The 22568-nt window shown below is 41.7% G+C and overlaps 1 protein-coding gene across 1 annotated transcript in view; it reads right to left on the reverse strand.

Annotated features, from left to right (window-relative positions):
- Nucleotides 1-19356, reverse strand: part of VAPA (VAMP associated protein A) — a 30790-nt gene extending 11434 nt beyond the window's left edge. Inside the window, exons 1-2 of the mRNA XM_032181443.1 lie at nt 19244-19356; nt 3017-3169 (exon numbers count right to left, since the gene is read on the reverse strand). Coding sequence (XP_032037334.1) covers nt 3017-3169; nt 19244-19319 — 229 coding nt within the window. The 5' untranslated portion in view covers nt 19320-19356. The remainder of the gene's footprint in view (nt 1-3016; nt 3170-19243) is intronic.
- Between the last annotated feature and the right edge of the window lie 3212 nt (nt 19357-22568).

Genomic DNA, 22568 nt, shown 5'->3' on the forward strand with positions numbered 1-22568 from the left:
CAAAATGATTAACTTGGCCTCTCCAAATTCACCGGTACTTATGAAAAAGTTACTACGAAATTTAATTATACTGCAACCTAATTTTAGAGCTTATATACTAGTTACATGTTGCAGATGTTTGCTGCAGAATAGTTATCCAATGTTTTTCCTCCTCTAATGCTGCATACGGTATAATCAAATGATAATTAAATAATCTAGCATTCTATCTAGCAATCTGAATCAGATACATTCCACAAATAAAGCCCATATAGGAACTGCAGTATTTAACATGCTTTCAAACGATCCCACTTGCAAAGGCTTTGAAGTCAGGTTTCTTTAATCGTTGGCCTCACTTAGGTCCAGAATATAAATGATCTAACTAAAGGCTTCTTCCAAACATGGATGCTACAGCAATTTATCTCTAAGAATTGTTCCACCAACAGACCACAGAAAGAATGCAGTACTTTAGTTTCCCTACGCCAAGAGAACAGATGGAATAGCTTGAAAGACAGCAGAACCAGCTTTCCATCATCTGAGATCTTCCTCCTGTGCTGGCAGAATCCTTGGGTAACTAGTTAAATAACTTGGTGTTCTTTGACTACTAGGTAACAGCTGAAAATTTGATTGAATTGAAAAGCAGCAGAGAAAAAGATCAATGAATTCAAAGAGACATTCAAGCTATGTTAGGCTTTAAGTAATCATGGCAAACTCCATGAATATATGAAGCCACTGTTTTCAGCATATTCTCAGAACCCACGAGCTGTCGACATTATCAATTCTAAGAGTATTGCAAACAGGTATGAAAGCAAGACTCTTGTTAGTAAGCCTAAGTTTTCTACACAGAAGGGCTTGATCTCCACAAAAACGATCTTAAATGGGTCTGAAACTCAGAAGGAAGAACAGTAACACGTAACAGTAACAGTTGCAAAGAAAGAAAAATAACATTCTATAGTCTGGAAAGAAAAACCACCAGCAAACAATTAATATAGATGACACAGAAATAAATAGTTAATTTAGGTCACCAAGGTGAAGGGAAAGACATCCAAATCAACAGTAAAAAAGAGGTTCTACCAAATCCGTATTTTTGAAAAAAATATATAATGTGGTTAAAAAATAGTACCTTCTGTTTCACAATAGGATGATATACAAAATGTCTGTGGACTTCCTTAAAATGTCTATTAAATCACATCTCCAATAATGTACTTTAAAACTCCCTTGACCCTGAATTATCTGATGCATTATCTGGACTAGAGGCAGCTAACACTGTCAACATTCAGTTCTGAACAGAGTTTCAGCCATGGTATCCTACATTGATTTCCCTCTGCACAACAATGTGAGAGAAATCTATTTTTAATGATATGAACAATGAGTCAGCACTGAAAACATTCAGTAGAGAGATACAAGAGATAACAAAGTGGGTCAATAGAAAAAGTATCTGCGTACTTGGCTTACCAAGTAATTCAAAAGGAATTATATGCCCAAAACCAACAATTTGGGGAAGAAAACTTAAATTCTGAAAAGCATCTGTAATGACACATCTACATCTTGGAGTCTCTGTAGCTGAAAAACCGCATGAGATTCCATTAACACAGAAAAAACACTAACAAAGAGCCACTGTGGATGCAAAGTGGAAAATCACCCAGCTTTGATACTCTAATACATAGTTAACACAAATGTCTGTGAGTCAATGTTGAAAAGGAAAATAAGCTAAGCTTTTGATTACAGGAATCTCTAAACAATTATCTCAATAAAATGATCTTTTGTCCACAAGACTCTGAACTGTCCCTGGCAAGCAATACTGGAGTTTTAAAAGGTCACATTCTACAGATCATATTGGATTAGAAAACTGGTGTCTCTCCTAAAAGGAAAGTTACTCTAAGGTTTTAATCCATCAACTTTGAAGTTTTCCTGAGTTATTTCTTGCAGCTTTTGAACATATCACCTAAAGCTAGTTCTTCAAATTCTTTTAAACTTCCCAGAGGGCTTAAGGGTATGAATATGAAAAGCTCTGAAGATTGCTCCTTGTTTCCCTTTGCTTTGCTATAGCTTTTCAGGGCTACTATGAGAATCATCAGCTTTCTAGGCTTAGAAGCTTATGGCTGTGTCACCCTTGATCTCTACAACCTATGAGACTACATCCATGTTGGGAAATATGATGGTTCCACAGAAAAGTAAGAGTTTCTCTCCTCTTACAGTCATAGGTTTGAGAATTCCCTTATTCAGATGATTCTTAACTCAAAAAGATTGGGAGAACAATCTACCAAAATAATTTACCAAGTCAGAAGAACAATACCTACTCTTTTCCCACTTTCTTGAGAATGTCTACTCCCATCATTCCTGACATCTGGTCTTTTTGCCACAGTACTGTCCAGTATAGGATTAGATTATTATATATCCAGCTCTCAAAATTCTGTTGATTGTCAGAATGAAGTATGTAAGCCAAACCTAGACGGAGTTTCACGGGGGGTGGAAATATTGTGTGGCTTCAAGGCTCACACTGTTGAGCATTAAAGATCCTTTTTTAATCCACATCCCAAAAACAGATTAAGAAGTGTCTCTAGAGTGAAACGTGATAGATTTGTCAAACCTAAGGGCTACAAAAGCTCTATCTAATATAACAGAAAATTTCCTTAAAAGAATTGATGGATTTCCACTTAGCACATATTACTTAACACACTCATAACTCTTCTATTACGACGAGTTATGACACAATAGAGTTCAGACAATAGGGACCTGTACTATTGCAAACAACTATTCCACGGTTGTGGATGGATTTTTTTTTTTTAAACGCAATGAACTGTCAAATGTTGAACTTTAAACACATCAGAGCAGCCAAGCAATGTCCCACTTCACAATGGGAACATGAATACAGTTGTCTGAAGGTACTGTTAATGTCACTGCCCATTTCCAACCTTCCTTCCTCTTTAACACAGCAATAGCTGCAGGTAAACATGATAAACGACAAACAAATATTTTTGTACAGAGGTTTTTCATGCTTTAAAACATATAACCTACAACGATGTATATCTGCTTTTACCTGAAACAATTACAGATGATCCTGGGTCAATAATTCCACTGTTTGGCCTCACACAGTATCGACGAGGCGCTGTGGTCTTCACTTTGAAGCATACTTTTCTATCTGATGGATTTCGTAGCTTAAGATTTGTAGTTACTACGTCTGTAAAGGGACCTGGAAAAAAAAAAAAGTCATTTTTGTTGTAAATATTCGTGTATCTCTGGAAGACAAGCCTGTTTATACAGTACAAATTACTCTTAAAATATAATTTAATGGCAACAGGCAGGTTAAATCATACATCTGTTAAGCACATATACCGTTACGTGCAAAGCATATTCCATCACCTTAGTTATAACAATATACATTAACGCAATGAACAAGTAAGTAGTATGACATATTCAAGCTGCTGGCGCAAGGAGTTCATATATACATATAAAGAGAGAGGCATTTTTACGACTTAAACACAGACGTCATTATGCTAATTTTACCAAAGCTTTCCTAACACTGCACGTAACCAGTGGGTAATGATCATATGTGCAAGTAAATCTTGCTGGATTTTTCTCTAGGAATAGAAGCAATATGTACTTTGGAATTCTTTCAAGTGTTTATTACAGAAAGGAAACACTGTGATAATGAAATATATGAACTGCTCTTGAGATTTCAGCTTATGTTGGGCTTTGAGGTCCTACAGCCTTGACAGAAACATCACCCTCATCTTTTAAATTCAAAACAGGCAGAGAAGATGATACTCTGTTTATGTATATATTCCAACTCATCCACCAAAAAGAAACTTCAGTTGCCATATTCACCTATCTAATGCAGTATATTCTCTAAACTGTGCCTATGTTAAACCATCAAGATAGAAACTGACTCTAGGGCTGGATTGGACGACAGAGGCTTAATTTCAATGTCAAGCTGTAAAAGCTCTTCTTCCAGAAGAGATCACCTCCAAGTGATATCATACGGTAACAGCAAAAAAGGTTCACAGCGTTCTCAGCTATGTTAATCTCCTTTATGTCATCTGAAAGCCAGAACACACAGGCTCTATAAGAATGAACTTAGAAAATGGAACTGCATATGAACATGAAGTTAATTCAATAATACTTCATGTGTACATGAATTTTAAAGAAGCCTATTTTTCTTTAGACATTACAAATCAAATTACTACAAAATGCTTTTCACCATTATTGGAATAGCAACAACTACTTTTCCATTTAAAAAAGAAAGAGAGCAAACTTTAGATTATACAGGGTTGAAAACATACACGACCTGAGCAGGAAGGTAGGAATCCACCAACTGCGTAAGATAAAGGAAGTCAGAAAGTCAGGTCTCTTCTGGGACTTCTGTGGAATAATGTCTCCAGGACTCCTCTGAAGCCAACGGCACTATCACTAGCATGTTATTACACTAGAGGGCTCACTATCTGAGCAATGTCTTGATTTCTGTAACCCTCTTTCAGCCCGAATCCTTGATGTTGAGAGAGTGCTGAACACAGCCTTGACTTGAAACAATGAAATACAAATCGATAGAGGACAAACTGGGATTACTGAGAACAAGAATAGTCAGGTGGAGGTGAAGACACATGTGAGCCAGTTTAAATTCGACAAGACTTCATTGGTGAGAAAATAGGAACTGGTACTACTTGTCTGAAAATGTCATTTCTAATCTGGCTTTATACGGTAGAGGAAGGTAATCAGCCTTTTAATCCACTGAAACTTGGCACAGGTCCCATGAGGAAGATTTACAAAACTACTTCAAAGTTTCCTGCCACTTGTCCCTTGTCGGCTCTTGCAGGATCCAGTTGCATTTACTTAGAGAGTTCAACCTAAAAATAACTCCCATAACCCACACCAGAAGCTGAACTAAAATCAGGTATCTGAATAACCCTCTGAGGCTGCTGATACACTCAGAAAAAAGACTGAACGCTTATTTTTTGAGCCATACAAACATTTTTAATAACTTAATTCCCGGTATTTTACTTAGAGCCACCTAGGCAGTGCCTCTGCAGTGCCCAGCAGCATAGGAAACCCTGAATTGGGCTTTCAGTCTTTTTTTTTCCCCTTTTGTTTTTGTTTGTCTATAATTGCAACTCTAGACAACCTGAGGTGCTCTGCTGTGCAATCTCCTCAACCACTGCTACAAGAAAAAATCAGGTCTAAGAAAAAAAGGCTCAGTTCAGAGGCTCATTTTGAAAGACACAGTCACCAAGTGGAGGAGGTCTACTACTCAAATAGCTTATCTCGAGACACAGAAGCAGAGAATTTAGGAACTCGAGATCAACTTGTTTAAACTTATAAAAAAAATAAAAGATGTTCCAAGACATGAAAGGCCCCCTCACGCCTTCCTTCTCAGAGCCTGCATAATAAAGGCAAGATAGGAGTCAAAGCATTGTTAGGATTATTCTAATACTTCCTGGCAGTTCTAACACCACGGATGAAAAAAAGCCTGCTTTTGTTCTCCAGGTACAGACATGTAATGACCTCCTCTGCATTTCCCCAGCACTTCCCAAAAAGCAGCCTTCATCTCAGGAAGGTTTTTCAGCATCAGACACTTCTTCCAGAGTGGACTGAGACCTTTTCTCAAAGCCTTGGGCACCCTTTTGGCAGCCTTACCTTTCACCTGTTTTCCAAAAGCTTGAAAGGTGACAGGCTGCACAAAACCTCTCCAGACTCAAAACCATCAGAATTAATAAATAGCTCCTAACAAACTGGTGTACAGAGGGACAACAAAAGGAAAATAAGACTGAATGGCACTGGTCCGGCAGTGCCCAGCTGTTCTGGTAGTTCAGTGACAGCACTGATCTTGAGCACGGGTAGGCAGGCATAGACTTTTCTGACACAAGGACAGGAAATCAGGGAAGAAAAGAAAATGATAAGCATTGTGAGGAGAAGCATGTTCTAAATTAGAATGACATATCCTTAAAAAAAAAAAAAAAAAAAAAAAGCATGCAAGAGCAGAAAGGGATTCTGAAGTTCCCATTCACACAGACATACGTGACCCCCCTACCCTTGAAAGAGTGGGGAAATAAAAGTCTAGCTGGCACCTACAGCCTGAGCACAAAATCTTAAATCATCAAATTTCCTTGAGAAAAACTAGAAGAGTGGGGCAAGAAAAAAACAGGAGTGAGAAACACTGGGCCATACCACACAGACTACATCTGAAGAAGCTGTAGAAAAGAACACAGAGGCTAAGGTAGGAGGTAGGTACAGACATTGGGGGCATGCACTGAGATGGACAAGAGCACGCCAACTTCATCTCAGGAAACACAGGTACATTACCATATTATTACACACAAAAAAGTATCTCACTCGCCACTTGTGACACCCAGTCTAAACCTGGGTTGGTTTTATTTAAGCACTTAAACCTGTAACAAACTCACATAACTGCCCCCAGCACACAAAAACACCTTGTGAGTACTCATCTACTGTCTTTTGCCCAATTTCCATTGGAAACTATCTTTTTTTAATCTTAGATTTGTACAACTGAAGGCCATGGACTTTTGGATCTGCAACGAGGGTTTCCAGAAGCTGTGGTAATTTAACCATTAAAATCCTCAAGGTACACTGAATTAGCTGTGATGTATATATATCGATGTAACGGTGATGTGCATCGACAAGAGATCATTGCTTTTTAAACCTGTGATTCCAATCTAACAACTCCAGAGAGGCAGAGCTGTTTTAAAGGGGACTGGGAGTTCAGAAATCTGTTTAGCAGCATCGAGCCGAGACACCAACTCCAGCATCTTTCTAGAAGAAAAGCCGTGGAAGTGCCAGATAATTCCCACTGTTTTGAAAGGCACAGTGAAAACCCACGCCAAGATCTCTCCTGTCTTTTTGACTTACGGCAGCCTTAGGAAGGAAGGACAGCCACCTGCCTCATCACATCGCAGAAACTCTAGAGCTCCAAAAAACACAAATGCGCTGCATCTCTCTTCCAGCAATCCTCCTGTGCAGCCACCACGAGATTAATGCCGGGGTTGCCTCTGGCAACCACGTATCTTGGACTAGAGCAGCTAGCAAGCAGGAGGAAGTGACACAGATTCTGCAGAGCCAGCTCCCACTGCTGAAATGCGGTCCCAAATTGCCTGGCTTGCCACATCCCGGCCTCGTACACTGCAGTAAAGCCAAGCCACGATGTTACAGGACAGGTAGGGTCTGCACAAAGATCTTTTGGGATGAATATTGTCATGTTTTCTCTTCAAATTCAGGTCTCCGGGTTCTGAGCACCAAGGCACCCTACTCCTGCCCAGAAAGGTCGAATATCAAGGGAAAAGGGTGACATGAATGTGCCTTGCTAGAGTGGGAAGGATGAGCTGAGAGGAGTCTCCTCAGTCCGTGGTACCCATGGGGGAGATCTGAGATTACAGCCAGTAATCTGCTCGTTAACAGTACAGCACAAATGAACTGGAAGAATTTCTGGGAGGGGACAGGCTTGGTTCTTAGATGAGCCATTCAGAATTAGAACAGCTAGCAGAACGTATACAGAGACCCTGTTACAGAGCATCTCCCCTGCCTAGAATTAGGTAACAATTTATCATTGTATAAAATTACAGCAGCTTGTACAAAAATAAGCACGTTTATTTAAAAAAAAAAAAAAAAACACTGAACAGCAGTTTCCATGAAACAGCTTAAATGTAAGTATGTTCTTCTCTTTAAGACACTGAACTGTAACTGTTACAGAAAGCTAAATACCTAAGCTGACTGCCAAAGGCACTCCATTTCATGCAGAGAACTGAAGATTATTTAAGCTGTAAACTGGCACATTAAAGTATTCAGCCATATCCAAAAAAAAAATAAATACAAGTATACATAAGGAAGCACACAAACAAGCAAAAAGACTACCAACTTCTAAAAAAGCATGAGTTGCAGCATTAACTTCAAGAATTATTTGTTCAAGCTCTAAGTGCAATGCTGTTTTTTCCTCACCTTCCCAATTCTGGGAGCACTCAATCTATACAGAAGGCTTCAAGGTACCTTCCCCCAAATGTACTCAGGCAGGGTAGTTTTTGTCCAGCACACGATAGAGTCAAGTTGGGCAGTCTGGTCTCCTCCACCAGACCAGCCACTTCATCCTAGCAGCTTACCAAGTTGGTCGAGCACGACTTCCCCTTGGTGAACCCACACTGACTACTCCTGATGACTTAACTTTCTTGCCCTTCACATGCCTGGAAATGCTTTCCGGGGTGAGCTGTTCCGTCACCTTCCCAGGAATCCAGGCGTAGCTGACCAGCCTGTAGTGCCCTGGGAACTCCTTCTTGCCCTTCTGGAAGATGGCAGTGAAATTTGCTTTCCTCCAGCCTCCTGGCACTTCTCCTTACCAGCAGATTGATGAAAAATTACAAGAGTGGCCCCACAATGACATCTGCCAGCTCCCTCAGCACCCCTGGGTGCATGCCATCAGTTTGCCTAAGTATTTCCTGACCTGATCTTCTTCCACCACAGGTAGGTCTTCCTTGCTCCAGATTTTCTCCCTGGTCTCTGGGATTCCTGAAGTGTGACTTCTGGTAATGAAGACTGAGGCAAAGAAGGTGTTAAGTACACAGCCTCTTACATGTCCTGTGTAACCAGGTCCCACATCTCCTTCAGCAGTAGGCACACATTTCCCTTTGTCACCGATGTATTTACAGAAGCCCTTCTTGTCATCCTTGACATTCCTGGCCAGGCTCAATTCCACTTGGGCTTAAGCCTTCTTAACCTAATGCCTGCATGTTAGGACAACCACTCTGTGCTCCTTCCAGGTCACCCAGCCTTTGCTTCTACCTTCTGTAAGCTCCCTTTTTGCACGTGAGTTTGGCCAGGAACACCTCATTCATCCACACAGGTCCCTGTGCATTTTACCTGACTGCCTATCTGTTGGGATGGACTGCCCTTGAGCTAGGAGATGCTCTGGAAATACTAAGGAGCTCACAAAACGATCAGTGACTATGTTCTCCTGCATCTGGGACAAGCATCATAAACAGAAGTATTTCCAGAGACTCGCTGTGCTTTTAAAAAGGAGTTGCACCAGAACAACAAAAAAGCTCTGTTATAAGAACGGGCTGGACAGATGCTCAGTGATGTCCAACCCACAACGCACTGACACTGTGTGCAATGCACCAGGAGATATCAAAGGCTTTATGTATTAAGGTGTTTCTCTTTTGGTTTTAAATCGATTGAAATAGCCTTTGTGATATGTGTCTACCGTCTTCAAATATATGAATACTGATTGCAGTAAGTTAAAAATAAGAATTATTTCACAAAGGACTTGGAGATGGCAGCTCATTCTGCTTTGCCTACAGTCTGATACTCCAGCTTTCTTTTCCTGTACAAAGAACACTCCTGCCCTCTTCACCTCCAGATTTTTCCTCTTAAGTTTATCCAATTATTTTAGAAGCCCCGAGAAACATTTCTATTTCAGGTTCTACTACAGAAGCATATTTATTTTAAAAGATATAATGAGAAGGAAAAGAAAAAAGGTGAATTGCCAAAATTAAGCTGAAAATTGCGTATTACTGGCAAACAAAAATCAATAGTGAAAGAAATGAAGGCAAGATGTCTAAAAATAAAAGACCAGCATCCAGTAGCGATTTGAACTACCTGACTGTCAGACAAGCACACTTAAAATATAAACAATGCATTTGATTGCTTCAAATGGGATTTCATAGTTCTGAAAAAAAGCATATGTGAAAGAGCTGGCACAAAAAAAATAAGAGCAAGTAAATATTGTTTCTCTCCATAAACGACTTCTAAGCAATTAATATTCAAATCTTTGCGAAAACAATCTAAAAAGAATCCATAACAGTTATTTTCAAGGAACATCATTCCTTTTTCTCTTGAAATACCAAAAACACGATCATTCAAATATCCTATAAACTCAGCTGGAAGAAAAATTCCTACTCTAACAAATCACCGGTGTTAAATTTATTCATGGTCTACAAAGCGTAATAGCTCAGGTTTCATGAATTAATACTTCAGCATTATAACTCTGAACGATGAGGAATAATCAGTGGATGAAGTTGCAAGATTACTAGTATCTACAAATAGTCACTGCTCTCAGGTACATATCCATATATCAGAGCAAAAATACAGGATCTCTCTCTTCTTATGCTACCCTGGTGCTTCAGAAATAACTCTTAATTTTATCATCAATCTGTACATAAATAACACAATCAAAAAAAACAAACAAACAAAAAAAACACTTTATAAGAAAGCTGACAGGCCTCAACATCCACAGCCCCCCAGCAGGCTGATTCCAGGCTAGCACTATTCATCATGGGGTAACAACAGATATTATCTGTGCTCCTCACACCAGCACACTGATGGTAGAGATCTGTCAAAGATTTTTTCTTCGGAAAAAAAAAATGCTCAGACAATGCCCGTTTTTAATCCTAAAAGAGCTTGTATTCCTCTGTCAAAGCGGCGAGGAGAGCATATATAAGGCTATACAGCTTGCTAGAGGTGCTTGTACTGATGCTAACATACATGCTCTCACCGGGGGCTGGTGGAAGGGAAATGGGAATTGAGATCTGTTGCCTGCCTTTCTGACAGAAAAAAGACAGAAACACAATACAACGGCATTTCAAACCAGACAAAACAAACATTCTTTCTCCTTGTATTCTCTTCCTGGATCAGAATTTCACATTCACCCCAGATTGTTCCTGATATGCTGTTAGTGGCAAAAAAAAAAAAAAAAACATGGTAAAAACACAATGAGCATCTATCTCAAGGGTAAAGTGCAGCCATAGATGGCTATCATGAATTCTGGTAAACAGAACATTATCTGCTTTACAGAATGGCAAGAATACAGGCTAAAAGGAGATGGTAAATATGGACAAAGGTTTCCTTAGACTCAACAGCACTACCAATAACACCACGTAACATGGAATAACTTCGTCCAAAGACATTAATGCCCGTGTTTAGTTTAAGCTTTAAAACCTAGCAGACCTAGGTTTTAAGTCTGTTTATGTCTGTTCTTGATATTTTTCCTAGTGAAAGAGTCCCATTATCGAATAAATGCCATGTTACCAGTGTCAAAGGCAATCTTGCTACTTCAACTTAACCTCCAGGTTATTGTGAATTCCCGACTTGCAATTTAGCTCCATTTGGTTGGTTGTGCTGTTGTTCTTACACAAGACACGCTAAGCATACTAAAACTGGTAGCTCATAACTCTACTAGGATAAAGTCTTAAGAATCTAGCAATAAAGCATTATTCACCCCAAAGCATTCTCTGTTGAAAAAAAAACAAAAGCAGTAGAAATATTTTACTACTGATAAATATGAACACTTAAAACAGCAAATGATGCTTAAAGTCCTGAAACAACTGGTAATACGTACAAGCAATCTAGTTCAGTAAGGGCTGGGTTATAAACCCTTCCTGCTGGAGCAACTCTTTACTTGGAGGAGGCAAGATAACTAATGAATTTGATAATTACAAAGGCTCTTAGATTTCAAAGAACACTAGCCCATTTGAACAACAGAGCTGGATACACAAGTAACTGTCCCCTTTCTTCCTTTGAACTTTCTTTGTATTTTAACCTGCTATAGCTTACAGAAGCTTTCAGGGATGCTGAAACAGCCAGATCTGCTGCTTAAAATTTCCAAGCATACAGCAGCTCAACTACCCAACCTCCAATTGGATACACCTGTCTGATCTGAATCGCAATATTCAAGACACACTTCAAACCATCCAGCGGTAATCAGAATATGTGTAATTATCTCAGCTGACAGCTGCAATGGCACACAGTATGCTGCAGCAAGGCTGATTTCCTTGCAGGCTTGACCGAAAGCTGTGTGCTCAAAGAACTGGACATCAGAAGCCAGACTCAAACATGCTGCAGAACACCAAAACCCTCCTGCTTTTCACCAGTTTCCCTGAAGGTAGTATCCAAAAAGCACAACGGAGTGATTTTGATAAATAAATGTAGCACAAATAGCATCCAGCCTCACAGAAGAGGCACACCCAGCTAAACGGGCTCACGTATCAGGCATTAAAATGCTCAGCGTGCAGATGCAGCTAGTGCTGGGCCACCTCCCAAAGGCGTGAGCAGCCCACTCCAATCTCAGGGTGACCTCCCATTCTCCAGAAGCAGAGCCCAGGCCTCTGACATCTCACCTCTCTGGAAGCCAAGTTCTCCAGACCCTACCATTAACTCAGGAAACAAACATCTGCTTTCAGCTGGACATGGTGATGACCCCCTCGCTCTGACAAGATCCCCATTCTCTCCCTGTCTTCCCATCACAGCATCATGCTGAGAGACACAGCCCCGCTGCAGGACCAGGCAGCTCACTTCCACAGCAGCAGCAAGAGCCCCAACATGGAAGTGAAACGACGTCTTGCATGTGTCCAAAACAAAACCCTAACAACTTTTAGTTTTGCTCTAGTAGACTTAGCGGCCTTATTAAATTAACATCACACTCCTGCGCATTCTAATTACTAAGTTTACTTCACATATGGAGTACTAACTCCTATGTTATATGACTTATTTTTATGATCATCCCTTCTTACAAATAAAAAAACCTTTGAATGCTATCCAGCCCTGCACATCTCTGTCGAGCTTTTCTAATGCCTTGGAACATAAGATAGCACACCAGCTTCTAGGTGAAGCGTGCCACAAAGTACCACCACAGTCCTACCAAACTTTTAGGAATGCTGTAACCTCATGACCTAGTAGAAGCTTTCTAAAGCCCAGGAGAAACAAATCGTTTTGTAAGATGGTATCTGATGAAGTGAAAACGAGTTGAGGGGTATTTCTGCCTGCAATTCCTTTTAGAAAGTTGGTTCCGATTGCCATGATCCAGGTTTGAAATTCAAGTGGTTTCTACTGACCTAAACACACTCATAGCCACTCGATGCCAACTCGTTTTTTTACCAATCCTACCCTTCCACCTGTACAGCTTGTCTTTTCCCCACTGCCTACCTCTTCTGATATATTTATGACAGCGATCAGATCCCCTTGCAGTCTTCACCTTGCTGAGGCAAACAAACCACGCTACTCTGCTTCGTCTGTCAGTAACTCTGCCTTTGCACCATTCCCACTTGGGTGTGCTCTCTCCAACAGGCTGCTGCCAGGGATGTACTCAGATAAAGCCTCATCAACGCCATGCACCACGACATTACAGCTTCCCTCATAACTGTACTGCAGCCTCATATTTGCCCTTTTTCGTGCCTCATCACACTCACACAAGCCTGTGACTAAGTACTGGTCTCTAGTCTTACTCGCTCATCACTCCCAACAGAAGCAATCAAGCAGCAGGTCTATCCCTAGCACACACCAAACACACACTTTTTTTTACCATTCCTCACGTCTCTTACTTTGCATCCCCAGGGAGCTCCACCAACACAACCCCACACATACCAAGGCCTTTAAAGAAGTCACCGAGCCAAGTTCGAACACGACACTGGGCCACCCTTTGGAAATGGCTTTATTAAGCCTCCAGTAGGCCAACAGCTATGCTGCAGTTCATTTTACAGCTTGCTCCTTCTCCATCTTAAGCTTACCTGCAACTTAATTATGACCTCTGCAGACACCTCTGTACCAAATAACCTAATGCCATCCATAAAACCCAAGTGTTTGGGCAGCGGGAGCACACAAAAGAGCTGAAAGGAGAGGCACAGAGCAGGAAGCAGCTCTCAGACCAGACTGGCACACGCTACCCAGGACGCCCATGCTGCATTTTATTCCATGTTCCATTTACCCCCATGTCTTCAATTATTCTTTCCTCCGAGGCTTTGCATACAATTTAGGTCAGATCTAGTCAAGCACTGAAGTGTCAAATTGAACGTTACAACAAGCCAGAGCACACCCTGAGAAACGGGAGGGAAAAAGCTGATGTGACTATCTTTTAAAATTTCAGGAAACTATTTCTCTTTTCCTTTTCTTCCTTCCTCACATTATTTCACAAGCAAACACCTGAAGTCCTATGCCAGGGTAACCTTTAGCAAAGTATCTGAGCTATCGGGTCCACACCTACATTACCCAATAATTTACAATGCAACGAAATAACTTTATTATTCAACAACACGCTGAAAGGAAAGAGAAGCTGAAGAGGTCAAGATGATTATGCATCAGATAAAGTCTCACCACAGTAAGGAAAATAAAGTTACTGAAATTCTAACTGGCGTTTCTGTTTTCAACAATACCACATCAGAAATTACCGTATTACGGCAATTTTGCTGATTATTTTTTTAAGCAATTAGCTGATATATATTTACTTGTCAAATTGCAAGGCTTTTACTGTCAGATGAGACAACTTCCACACTGAGAAATGTAACACTTATCTAATTATTCAGTGATTTATTCCTTTTTTCCACTCCACACATAGTAAATTCTCCCCAGCAGTCTTTTCCAACTCAAATTTACGGCTTGCAAGCCGAGTGCGTAATAACCCTTTAATGACTGATGTTTGCAAAGGTCCGGTTAACAAACCTCTCCCAAAGACACACGGTGAGAAAGGACAGCACACTCACAAACCACACCGAGACAAAGCAGGAACAATTTACAGCACCAGAGCGAACAGCCAGTGCACTAAATATTTGGCCCTATTAACTGATGCATAAAACAACTCCTCCTGTTCACAGCGAGGTTCTGCTTCTCGACTTGGCCTTAAGCAGTGGTACAACATTTGCATGCGATGCATTATTTTTATATTATGATGTATTGTAGTGATCTAGAACACTGGCTTCAGCTGTCAACAAGCAGAAGGAGTAGGCACTTCATCCTGATTACAACATAAAGGGGAAGCTTTCATACTGATGAGAAGCACAAGGTGGGGAGTGCTTTGGGGAGTGTTTCTCAGTTTACTGAAGGTGCAACGCTAGGTCCTATGAACTGAAGGGAAAGGGACGAAACATCCAAATCCATTCTGCTGTCATCTTCTTTAATCACAGAAAAAAAATCCATTATTGAATTTTATCTAGCACCTACAATGCCTCACAACCCAACACAGACCCTGTTCATCAGTCAGTTTTAAACGTGGCCTGACACTGTGGTAGAAACCTAAGTATTAACACACTGCCAGCTCATGAGCAATAAATTGTGTAATACAGAAAAAAGTTTTCTTCGTTTCCCTCAACACATTCCCACTAAGCATTTTGTGTCATATGTTTCATTAATACTTATCATAAAATGAAGAGGCAAAGACCACTTGTTGAATGCTAAATCATTCTATGGGATATTCCATCTTTGTCACTATATGATAATCATCCAGAAAAAAATGTATTAAATTAAATGGAATCATCTCAAAGCATCAAAAAGTCACAACTGTGCTAGTGCTCAGTTACAGCCACTTCGTCCCCTCTGCAGGCTCCCTGTTCAGTTCCAAAAACGTTCTAGAATGCAGATCCCACAGAACTGACATCCCAATCACCTTTGTGTTTTGTTTCTTAACCTATCCTAGAAAGCTGGGACATCACGAATTTACTGGTACTTTGAATCAAGTGAGTTTGTGTGTTCTTGGTATGGTCAAGACCCACACAAACAAGGCAGTGAGATCACATTTGAGGAGTCCAAACCCGGCCTACACGAAAGGTGTCCTGGGCCAATTCTGGCAACAGATCTTGAGGGCCGGGGATAGATTTAACATTGAGCTATTTTTACCTTTAAATTCCACCTTCTCGATTTGCAGCAACACATACCCCATGGCTTTCACTGTTACCAAAAGCAGTGTAATGAGTATAAAATAATCCACAGCAATATTTTTGTATGATTTAAAAGGTCACAGAAATCTGTGCATCAGAATGAGCTGTCTAAGTAAGGTGCTGCCTGCCTTACCTGGATAGAGCTGTTCGAACCTATACCAGCTGAAAGATGATTTTAATACACTAACAGTCCTAGAGCATGAATCAGATTAATAATCAGAAGTGAAATATGTTCTACCTCTTCCAGTGACTCAAACCACAAAAGTGAACTTTTATTGTACACTAACATTCACAAAATTTGATCTCAGGCTGCTTACTTGCTGACTGACTCCTAACCTCAATAAATTAAAACAGAAATGGAAAAGCGTGCCTCTATTTTGAGACCTTTACAAAGGCAGCAAAACAATTTCATACACTTGTAAGCAAGAACTTCAATAAAGGATATCAAGTTAGAATACCCATACCTTTTTGTAACAGCTGATATGATTGCTAGTCAGGCACCTCTGAAGCACGTGAGATGCAAACTCTGAATGCTGTCTGCTGATCCTCCAAGGCTCATCAAATCAACTAGTGTTGATTTTCAATTAGATGTTGCAAAAGCGTATCTTATGACTGATGTAAAGATTTGGAGAATGTTTTTCGAAAAAGGACCACCATCCAAGACCAACTTAAATACAAGCTACTCACAGATGCAAAATTGACTTCTTTGATTTAAGGAAGACCAACTAAGTTTCCATAACAATGCTAGAAAGCTTTGAATTGAAAATTTCAAGCACTGCTACTTCACTACACAACTGTAAAGTACCTTTTTTAAAAAGGCATTTACTCACAAGGAACCAATTCCAAATTACCATAGTCGCCACTAAACTAAGGCTACAGACGATTATGTGCACAAGTCAGGAGAACAGACCCTAACAAGAGGCAGAAGATGTGCCACCTTCCACACTAGCTGCTTTTAATTGTCTCATGTTGCAATTCTTCCTGTCTGGTCCCAGACAAATCCAAATAGCTCCAGATTTGGAAAGCTAAACAAAATACATCAGATTAGGAAATACAGAAGGAAAAAAACCTCTCCAGGATTAATGTGGCTGAAGACCACCAGACAAGAACCACGAGTCAAATTCTCAGTGCTCTCTGAGTCTCTGAAAGCATTATCGTGTAGCTTATCTACTGCCTCTTAGTCTCATACCTTTTAAGAACAGTTTTACTTTTAAGAACAGTTTTTCCCTTGCTACATTTGTACGACACTCTGAAACTTCCTTGTTTTGTGATTCTCCTTCGGTATTCCTGATGGTTCCACAACCATGAGAAACCCCAAGTACCACAGAGGCAGAAGAAACCACTCATCACTCCAAAATGCTATCAATGGCTGAAGCATCTAGGAATGCAAGGTACTAGAAAAACAGGATCCTAATCTGCCAGTCACCAAGAGAAATACACAATGCGTTAACCACCATGGGATACACTTTTTCAGACTCCCTCCTAATTGTGTGGAATAAAATTCAGCAGAGAGACATTATAGCCCTTATTTTTGCTGATTGAGTCGAGTAGTTTAAAAAATAATAATAACCAACCAGAAGAGTTTCATCAGACACTGATGAATTCTAAACCTTGACAAGAGCTCCTTACAGTAAGTCCTACCTACTTTTTTAATTTAAGTCACTGTTTGCATAAAGGCATACTACCATGTTTTGCTGCTACCCTAAAGGTCAGCAAATTCATTACGAGCCACACTGTGAGGCAAGAAAACCTGCAGAACTATTTGTTCTGTTCAGATGTTTAGACTTAAACTGGATCTCTGTTACACATACATCAACAGTAGTAGGACAATAATAATAATAATGGGTAATAATTATTCTCCCAGTAAGATAACTTTGAATAACCAGCTACATTGAAAAAAAACACACACTTTTTTTTTTTTAAACCAAGGTCATATGATTTTCCTACACTTACGATTAAGTTACAGTTATTGAGTCATACACCCTCTTAGTAACCAATTATTTTTAAAAGATAATACTCGGAATTCCCTTCTACCACTACTGCACTCCTCAATGCAACACCACTTCAGAACTGAATTACTGCTTGTGGCCTACAGACCTTTTTGCCCACCTCAGAACAACAAGCAGCTGGAAAATATTGACTGAGAAAGCACTCGATGCTCTTTTAATAGGCATCCCTTTCTATAAGGTATTGAGGTAATGATATACTAAGAGAGTGTTTTCCATGGTATATTAAGACTGCAGTCTCATTATGCTTCAGATTTTGGTTTTGCTTCGTCTGCTCTACAGAAATTGTCCTAATTATATGCATTAGCCTGAAAGCAAAGTTTATGCTTAAAGAATAGGCATTTTGCACTCTAAATACCTGAACACACAGCACAATCAGGATTACTGATCGACAACGGCTTCCTATTGACAATTTGTAAATCTAGTATTTACTCTGTGTTCCCTGTAACCAGCAGTTCCGTATCACATAAACACAGCCTGCTTCCAGCTTGAAGACAACTCAATGTTTGCAAGCTCCAAATTAGACGCAGTAGCTAAAAAAAAAAAAAAAAAAAGGCATTTTCCTCTGACCTGTTCTCTCAAGAATAACGCAGTGTATTGAAATTTGAGTGCAGACCTGGCAGCATTTTAACAACACGAGTGAAAAAAAATAAAATAACTTCCTGCTACGGTGTTGGCTGTATCAATGAATGTGCAATTTATAAATTGAAGCTATCAAGAAATTAAGGTTTGCGATCCAACAGAATTCGGGTTTTAATGGATTTGATGGACTGATAAAACGGGTACAGCTTGTTAAAAATCCCTTTGATGCACCAGGCTTGAGTTTTATTTCTAAAAGCCAGGCCAGCCAAAGGTATTTTGGGGAAACACAGCGTTCGGATTGAACATGGACATAACCTTGTTCTTGCCCACTTAAAGATTTTTGCATCATAAACTCTGCTCGGAGGGGGGGGGGGGATGATGAAAAACGAGCCTGCATGAAAACAGAGCGTGAAATAGAGACGGGGGATTATGCAAGTAGGCGCGCTGACACCGGGTGCAGAATCTCAAACCCTGGTCACACTGACAGGTTTGAGAAGGGGGGAAAAAAATAAAAAATAGGTAAAAATCGAACATCGCCGGTTGTAAAACCGGAGCCTTCCCTGCGTATAACAAATAAACTGAGGGGATAGTGTTTATAATGGGGGGGGGGGGGCGGTACATGACACCACAAACTTGAAGCAGGCAGGCAGGCACCCCTTCCCTTCCCTTCCCTTCCCTTCCCTTCCCTTCCCCTCCCTTCCCTTCCCCTTCCCTTCCCCAGCGCCCAGGCCCGGCAGAGGGCAGCCGGGGCCCCGTCCCCGCGGCGCCACGCCGCAAGATGGCCCCTGCGCGGCCGCGGGCTGCCCCCCGCCGGGACACCCCCACGGCGGGGCCGCGCCGCGCCGGGCTCGCAAGATGGCGCCGGCCGGGCCCGTTGGACGCCTCAGCGGCGCCCCCCGGCCCTCCCCCACCCCCCCCTTCCCCTCCCTTCCCTTCCCCTTCCCCTCCCCGGGGGCTCCCGGCGGAGCGGAGCGGGACGCCCCGAGAGCTGGAGCCGGGCTGGGTTGTGCTGGGCTGGGCTGGCTGCCCCCGTCCGCCCCTCACCTTTGAATTTGAGGTCGGTGGGCGGATCGAGCACCAGGATCTGCTCGTGCTTCGCCACAGCCCCGGCGGCCGCCATCTCGCTCGCTCGCTGCGGCGGGGGGAGGAGGAGGAGGAGGAGGAGGAGGAGGGCGAGGAGGAGGAGGAGGAGCGGTGGCAGCGGCAGCAGCAGGAGGAGGAGGAGGAGGAGGAGGAGGAGGAGGAGGAGGAGGAGGAGAAGCGGCGGCGGCGCCGCTCGCTGTGGGGGGCTCCGGGCGCTGCGCAGCCCCAGCAGCCGCTCGCCGCCCTCCCGGCGCAACGGCACGAGGGCGACGGCGGCGGAGGCGGCGGGGCCGCTGCGCGCATGCGCCCGGCCGCTCCTTCGCCTCCCTCGCTGCCCGCCCACTGACAGCTGCGGGCCCGTTGGAGGGACGCTGGGGGGGGGAAGGGGACTACAGCTCCCGGCGTGCCGCGCGGGGGGAGGGGGTGGCGGGGCATGCTGGGGGGTGTAGTCTTTTCAGAGAGCCCCGTTCTTCAAATGGGAGAAACCAAAAAAAAACCGCTTTGGTTCCCTTTGGAAATGAGGGGTGGGCGAATTGGGCGGAAGGTCTGAAAATCTGGTGGGTATGGGCTCTTCACGCTCACTCCTGGTCCCAGCCTCAGGATCACTGCTGGCCAGCACCAGGGTGGCTCCACCACGCTGGGAGTCCCCTTTAGCGCTGGCAACACCTAGCCCAGGACGTTGCCAAAATCTACCATAAAGCAGGAACACTGTCTTTGGCTGAAAGACATCGTCTTGAAGGCTTGGGGATATCAATATGGGCTCTATGGCAAGAGACATTGAGCTCATGGAACAAGGGATTTTTAACCATCCTCCTTGCCCTTTTTGTCAGGCACCGTTTTCACCATAGGTCTTTTCATTAATACCGTATTTTCAAGTGGATGTCATACACTCGGGTATTTGAATACACCAGTGGCAAAAAAAAAAAAAAAAAAAAAAAAGAGAGAGAGAAAAAAAAAAAATCCAAATCCATCCTAAACTTGATGATTCTTACCCCTACATCTAACTTCAGAAAAATCTGGCCCTAAGATATGTAATTAAGCTTGTATTCGTGCAAGGTTGGAGTACAGGTGATGGAAATGAAGTCAGAAGGAGTAACACGTTTATTTTTCTTCTCTTGCAATCTGGTGGAGGTGTGCTACGAACACATATGGGGCCATAAAAGCCCGTTTGATAAATATGCCCCAATAGTAAATAAATCAAAATGACTGGAGTGCTTTACTTGCAAAACCAGCTCACCACAGTATGAGTTATGGATCACATCATGTCCTTGGTGAATAACTCTACCACATCTACGAGCACAGAATGGTTTTGAGGCCATTAAGTAGGGGAGGTCCCTGAGTAATTTAGGTTCGGGTTCTGCCTTGGCCCCAGCAGGGCCTTCACCCTCCATTTCAGCCGTCTGCCTGTGCTCCAGGCTTGCCACTGCCAGGCCTGCCGCCTTAATTCCTTCTGCACTTTCTTCCGTATCCATCTTGCCAAGAGCAAATACCAATGTGAGTTTTAATACCATCACCCTCTGAAGAAGAAATAAGTGAGACGTGCTGGAGAAAAGCACTTCAGAGTACTTTTACGTAACTGGAATTGGCTTCAGTAGGTGGAGTTATGTGGCATATACATGTAAACGTTGCTAGAGGTCTGCAACTGCAGTTTTCCAGCTACATGCTTATTTTATGACACCCATAAAACAACATCTTCAACTGTGTCCTTTCCTTTATTTACAATGGATTATTTAGAGTTATTGTCTGATGCTCTGTTGGGCTTGGTTATCAAAACTAATGTTCCTTCTGTTTATACATTCTTACCTTGGGATCCGGAAGATAAACTGGGAAACGGAGGGGTTTTTAATATATCATAGTATATTTTCCTTCTTCTGTTAATGTGGGCACTTACTGTATTACCTCCACTCTTTCTTCATTTCTCTTCATGAATCCACCAAAGATTAAGCCACAGCATACATTCTCAGAAGTGATAATTCAGCTCCAGGATCACTTGATAACTATATACAAGAATTTCTGGGTCTCAGCTTTCAAAGAATGAAGACATGAGGAACTGCTGTGAAACTCCAAATGCCACCAAAGGTTCTGTCCTCTCTCCTTCTAATGGACTATAAAAAATAACAGTAAGAAGCACAAATTCAAGAGAAGCTTCATCTACCCAGATTTAGAAGGCAGTTGTTTTTCTATTTTTTTTTTTTATACGTTCCTTATATAAGAGCATATGAGGATTATCAGAAGTTTAAATCTCTTTCAAATATGACAGCAGGTCTTACAGGTTATCCCATGCATGGTATCTACTGCAAACACCTTCTTACACATTGCTGCATATTAGATATACCTGAACATCAATGGATGTGTGCAAGCTGGGGGAGGACTGGGTTAATCCTCATCACCAGCATATTGAGAGGCAGTGAATGAATGAATGATAGCCCATGGCCTCAAGTATGTTATTGCTCACAGAGGGAGCATCACAGCACCATTGAGGCTGGAAGGGACCCCAGGAGGGCTGTAGTTCAATTTCCTGCTCCAAGCAGGGTTGAAACTGAATTCAGGCCAGGTTGCTCAGGGCTTTGTCCTGTGGAGTCATTAAAACCACCAAGGACAGAGATTTCACAGCCTCCCTGGCAGCCTGGCTCAGTGCTTAAATCTGGTTAGTTCGTGTTATAGCAATGGCCAACTTAGTACATGAACACAGAATGGGTGCGTTAATGGTAATTATCTATGAACATGTATTTTTAATTTTGTTGTTGCATGAGCACATTTACAACCCTAATAATGCATTCATCTGCTTTGTTGCATTTAATATCAATTCTGATCTAATGTTTTTATTTCACCTAAAAGGATGTTAATTTTTATATTAAACAAAACCTGTGCTGTTGATTAGCAGTATCTGGCAACTTTCTCCAACACGTGATTCATTTTATTTTAACACCTCATAGCAGAGTTCAGGAATGAAATTTTGGAGCTATTGCAGTCAACAGCAAAGCTTCACCGATTTCAGTGAGATCACGATGTTATTCCAGAAATACCTCTAGTATCTTCATCAGTGCTTGCCAAAGGCTAACATTTGCTTAATCTAAGGTTAACATTTGTCCTGTGTATTTGTAGATCTTACTGTTTGGGTGTGTGTTTTTTTTTTCACACTGTGAATTCAGTATTATTGTTATAATATCTCAGTTCAATGATGGCTTGACATTTTTCAAAACTGTTTGCTTTTAAATATAAAATGAGCTCTCTCTATACCCAAGAAGTATCAATGTAGACTTGGTTTCATAATACAGTTTTCCAC

The sequence above is a fragment of the Aythya fuligula genome, chromosome 2 (genome assembly GCF_009819795.1).
Source record: "Aythya fuligula isolate bAytFul2 chromosome 2, bAytFul2.pri, whole genome shotgun sequence".
Classification (NCBI taxonomy): Eukaryota; Metazoa; Chordata; class Aves; order Anseriformes; family Anatidae; genus Aythya; species Aythya fuligula.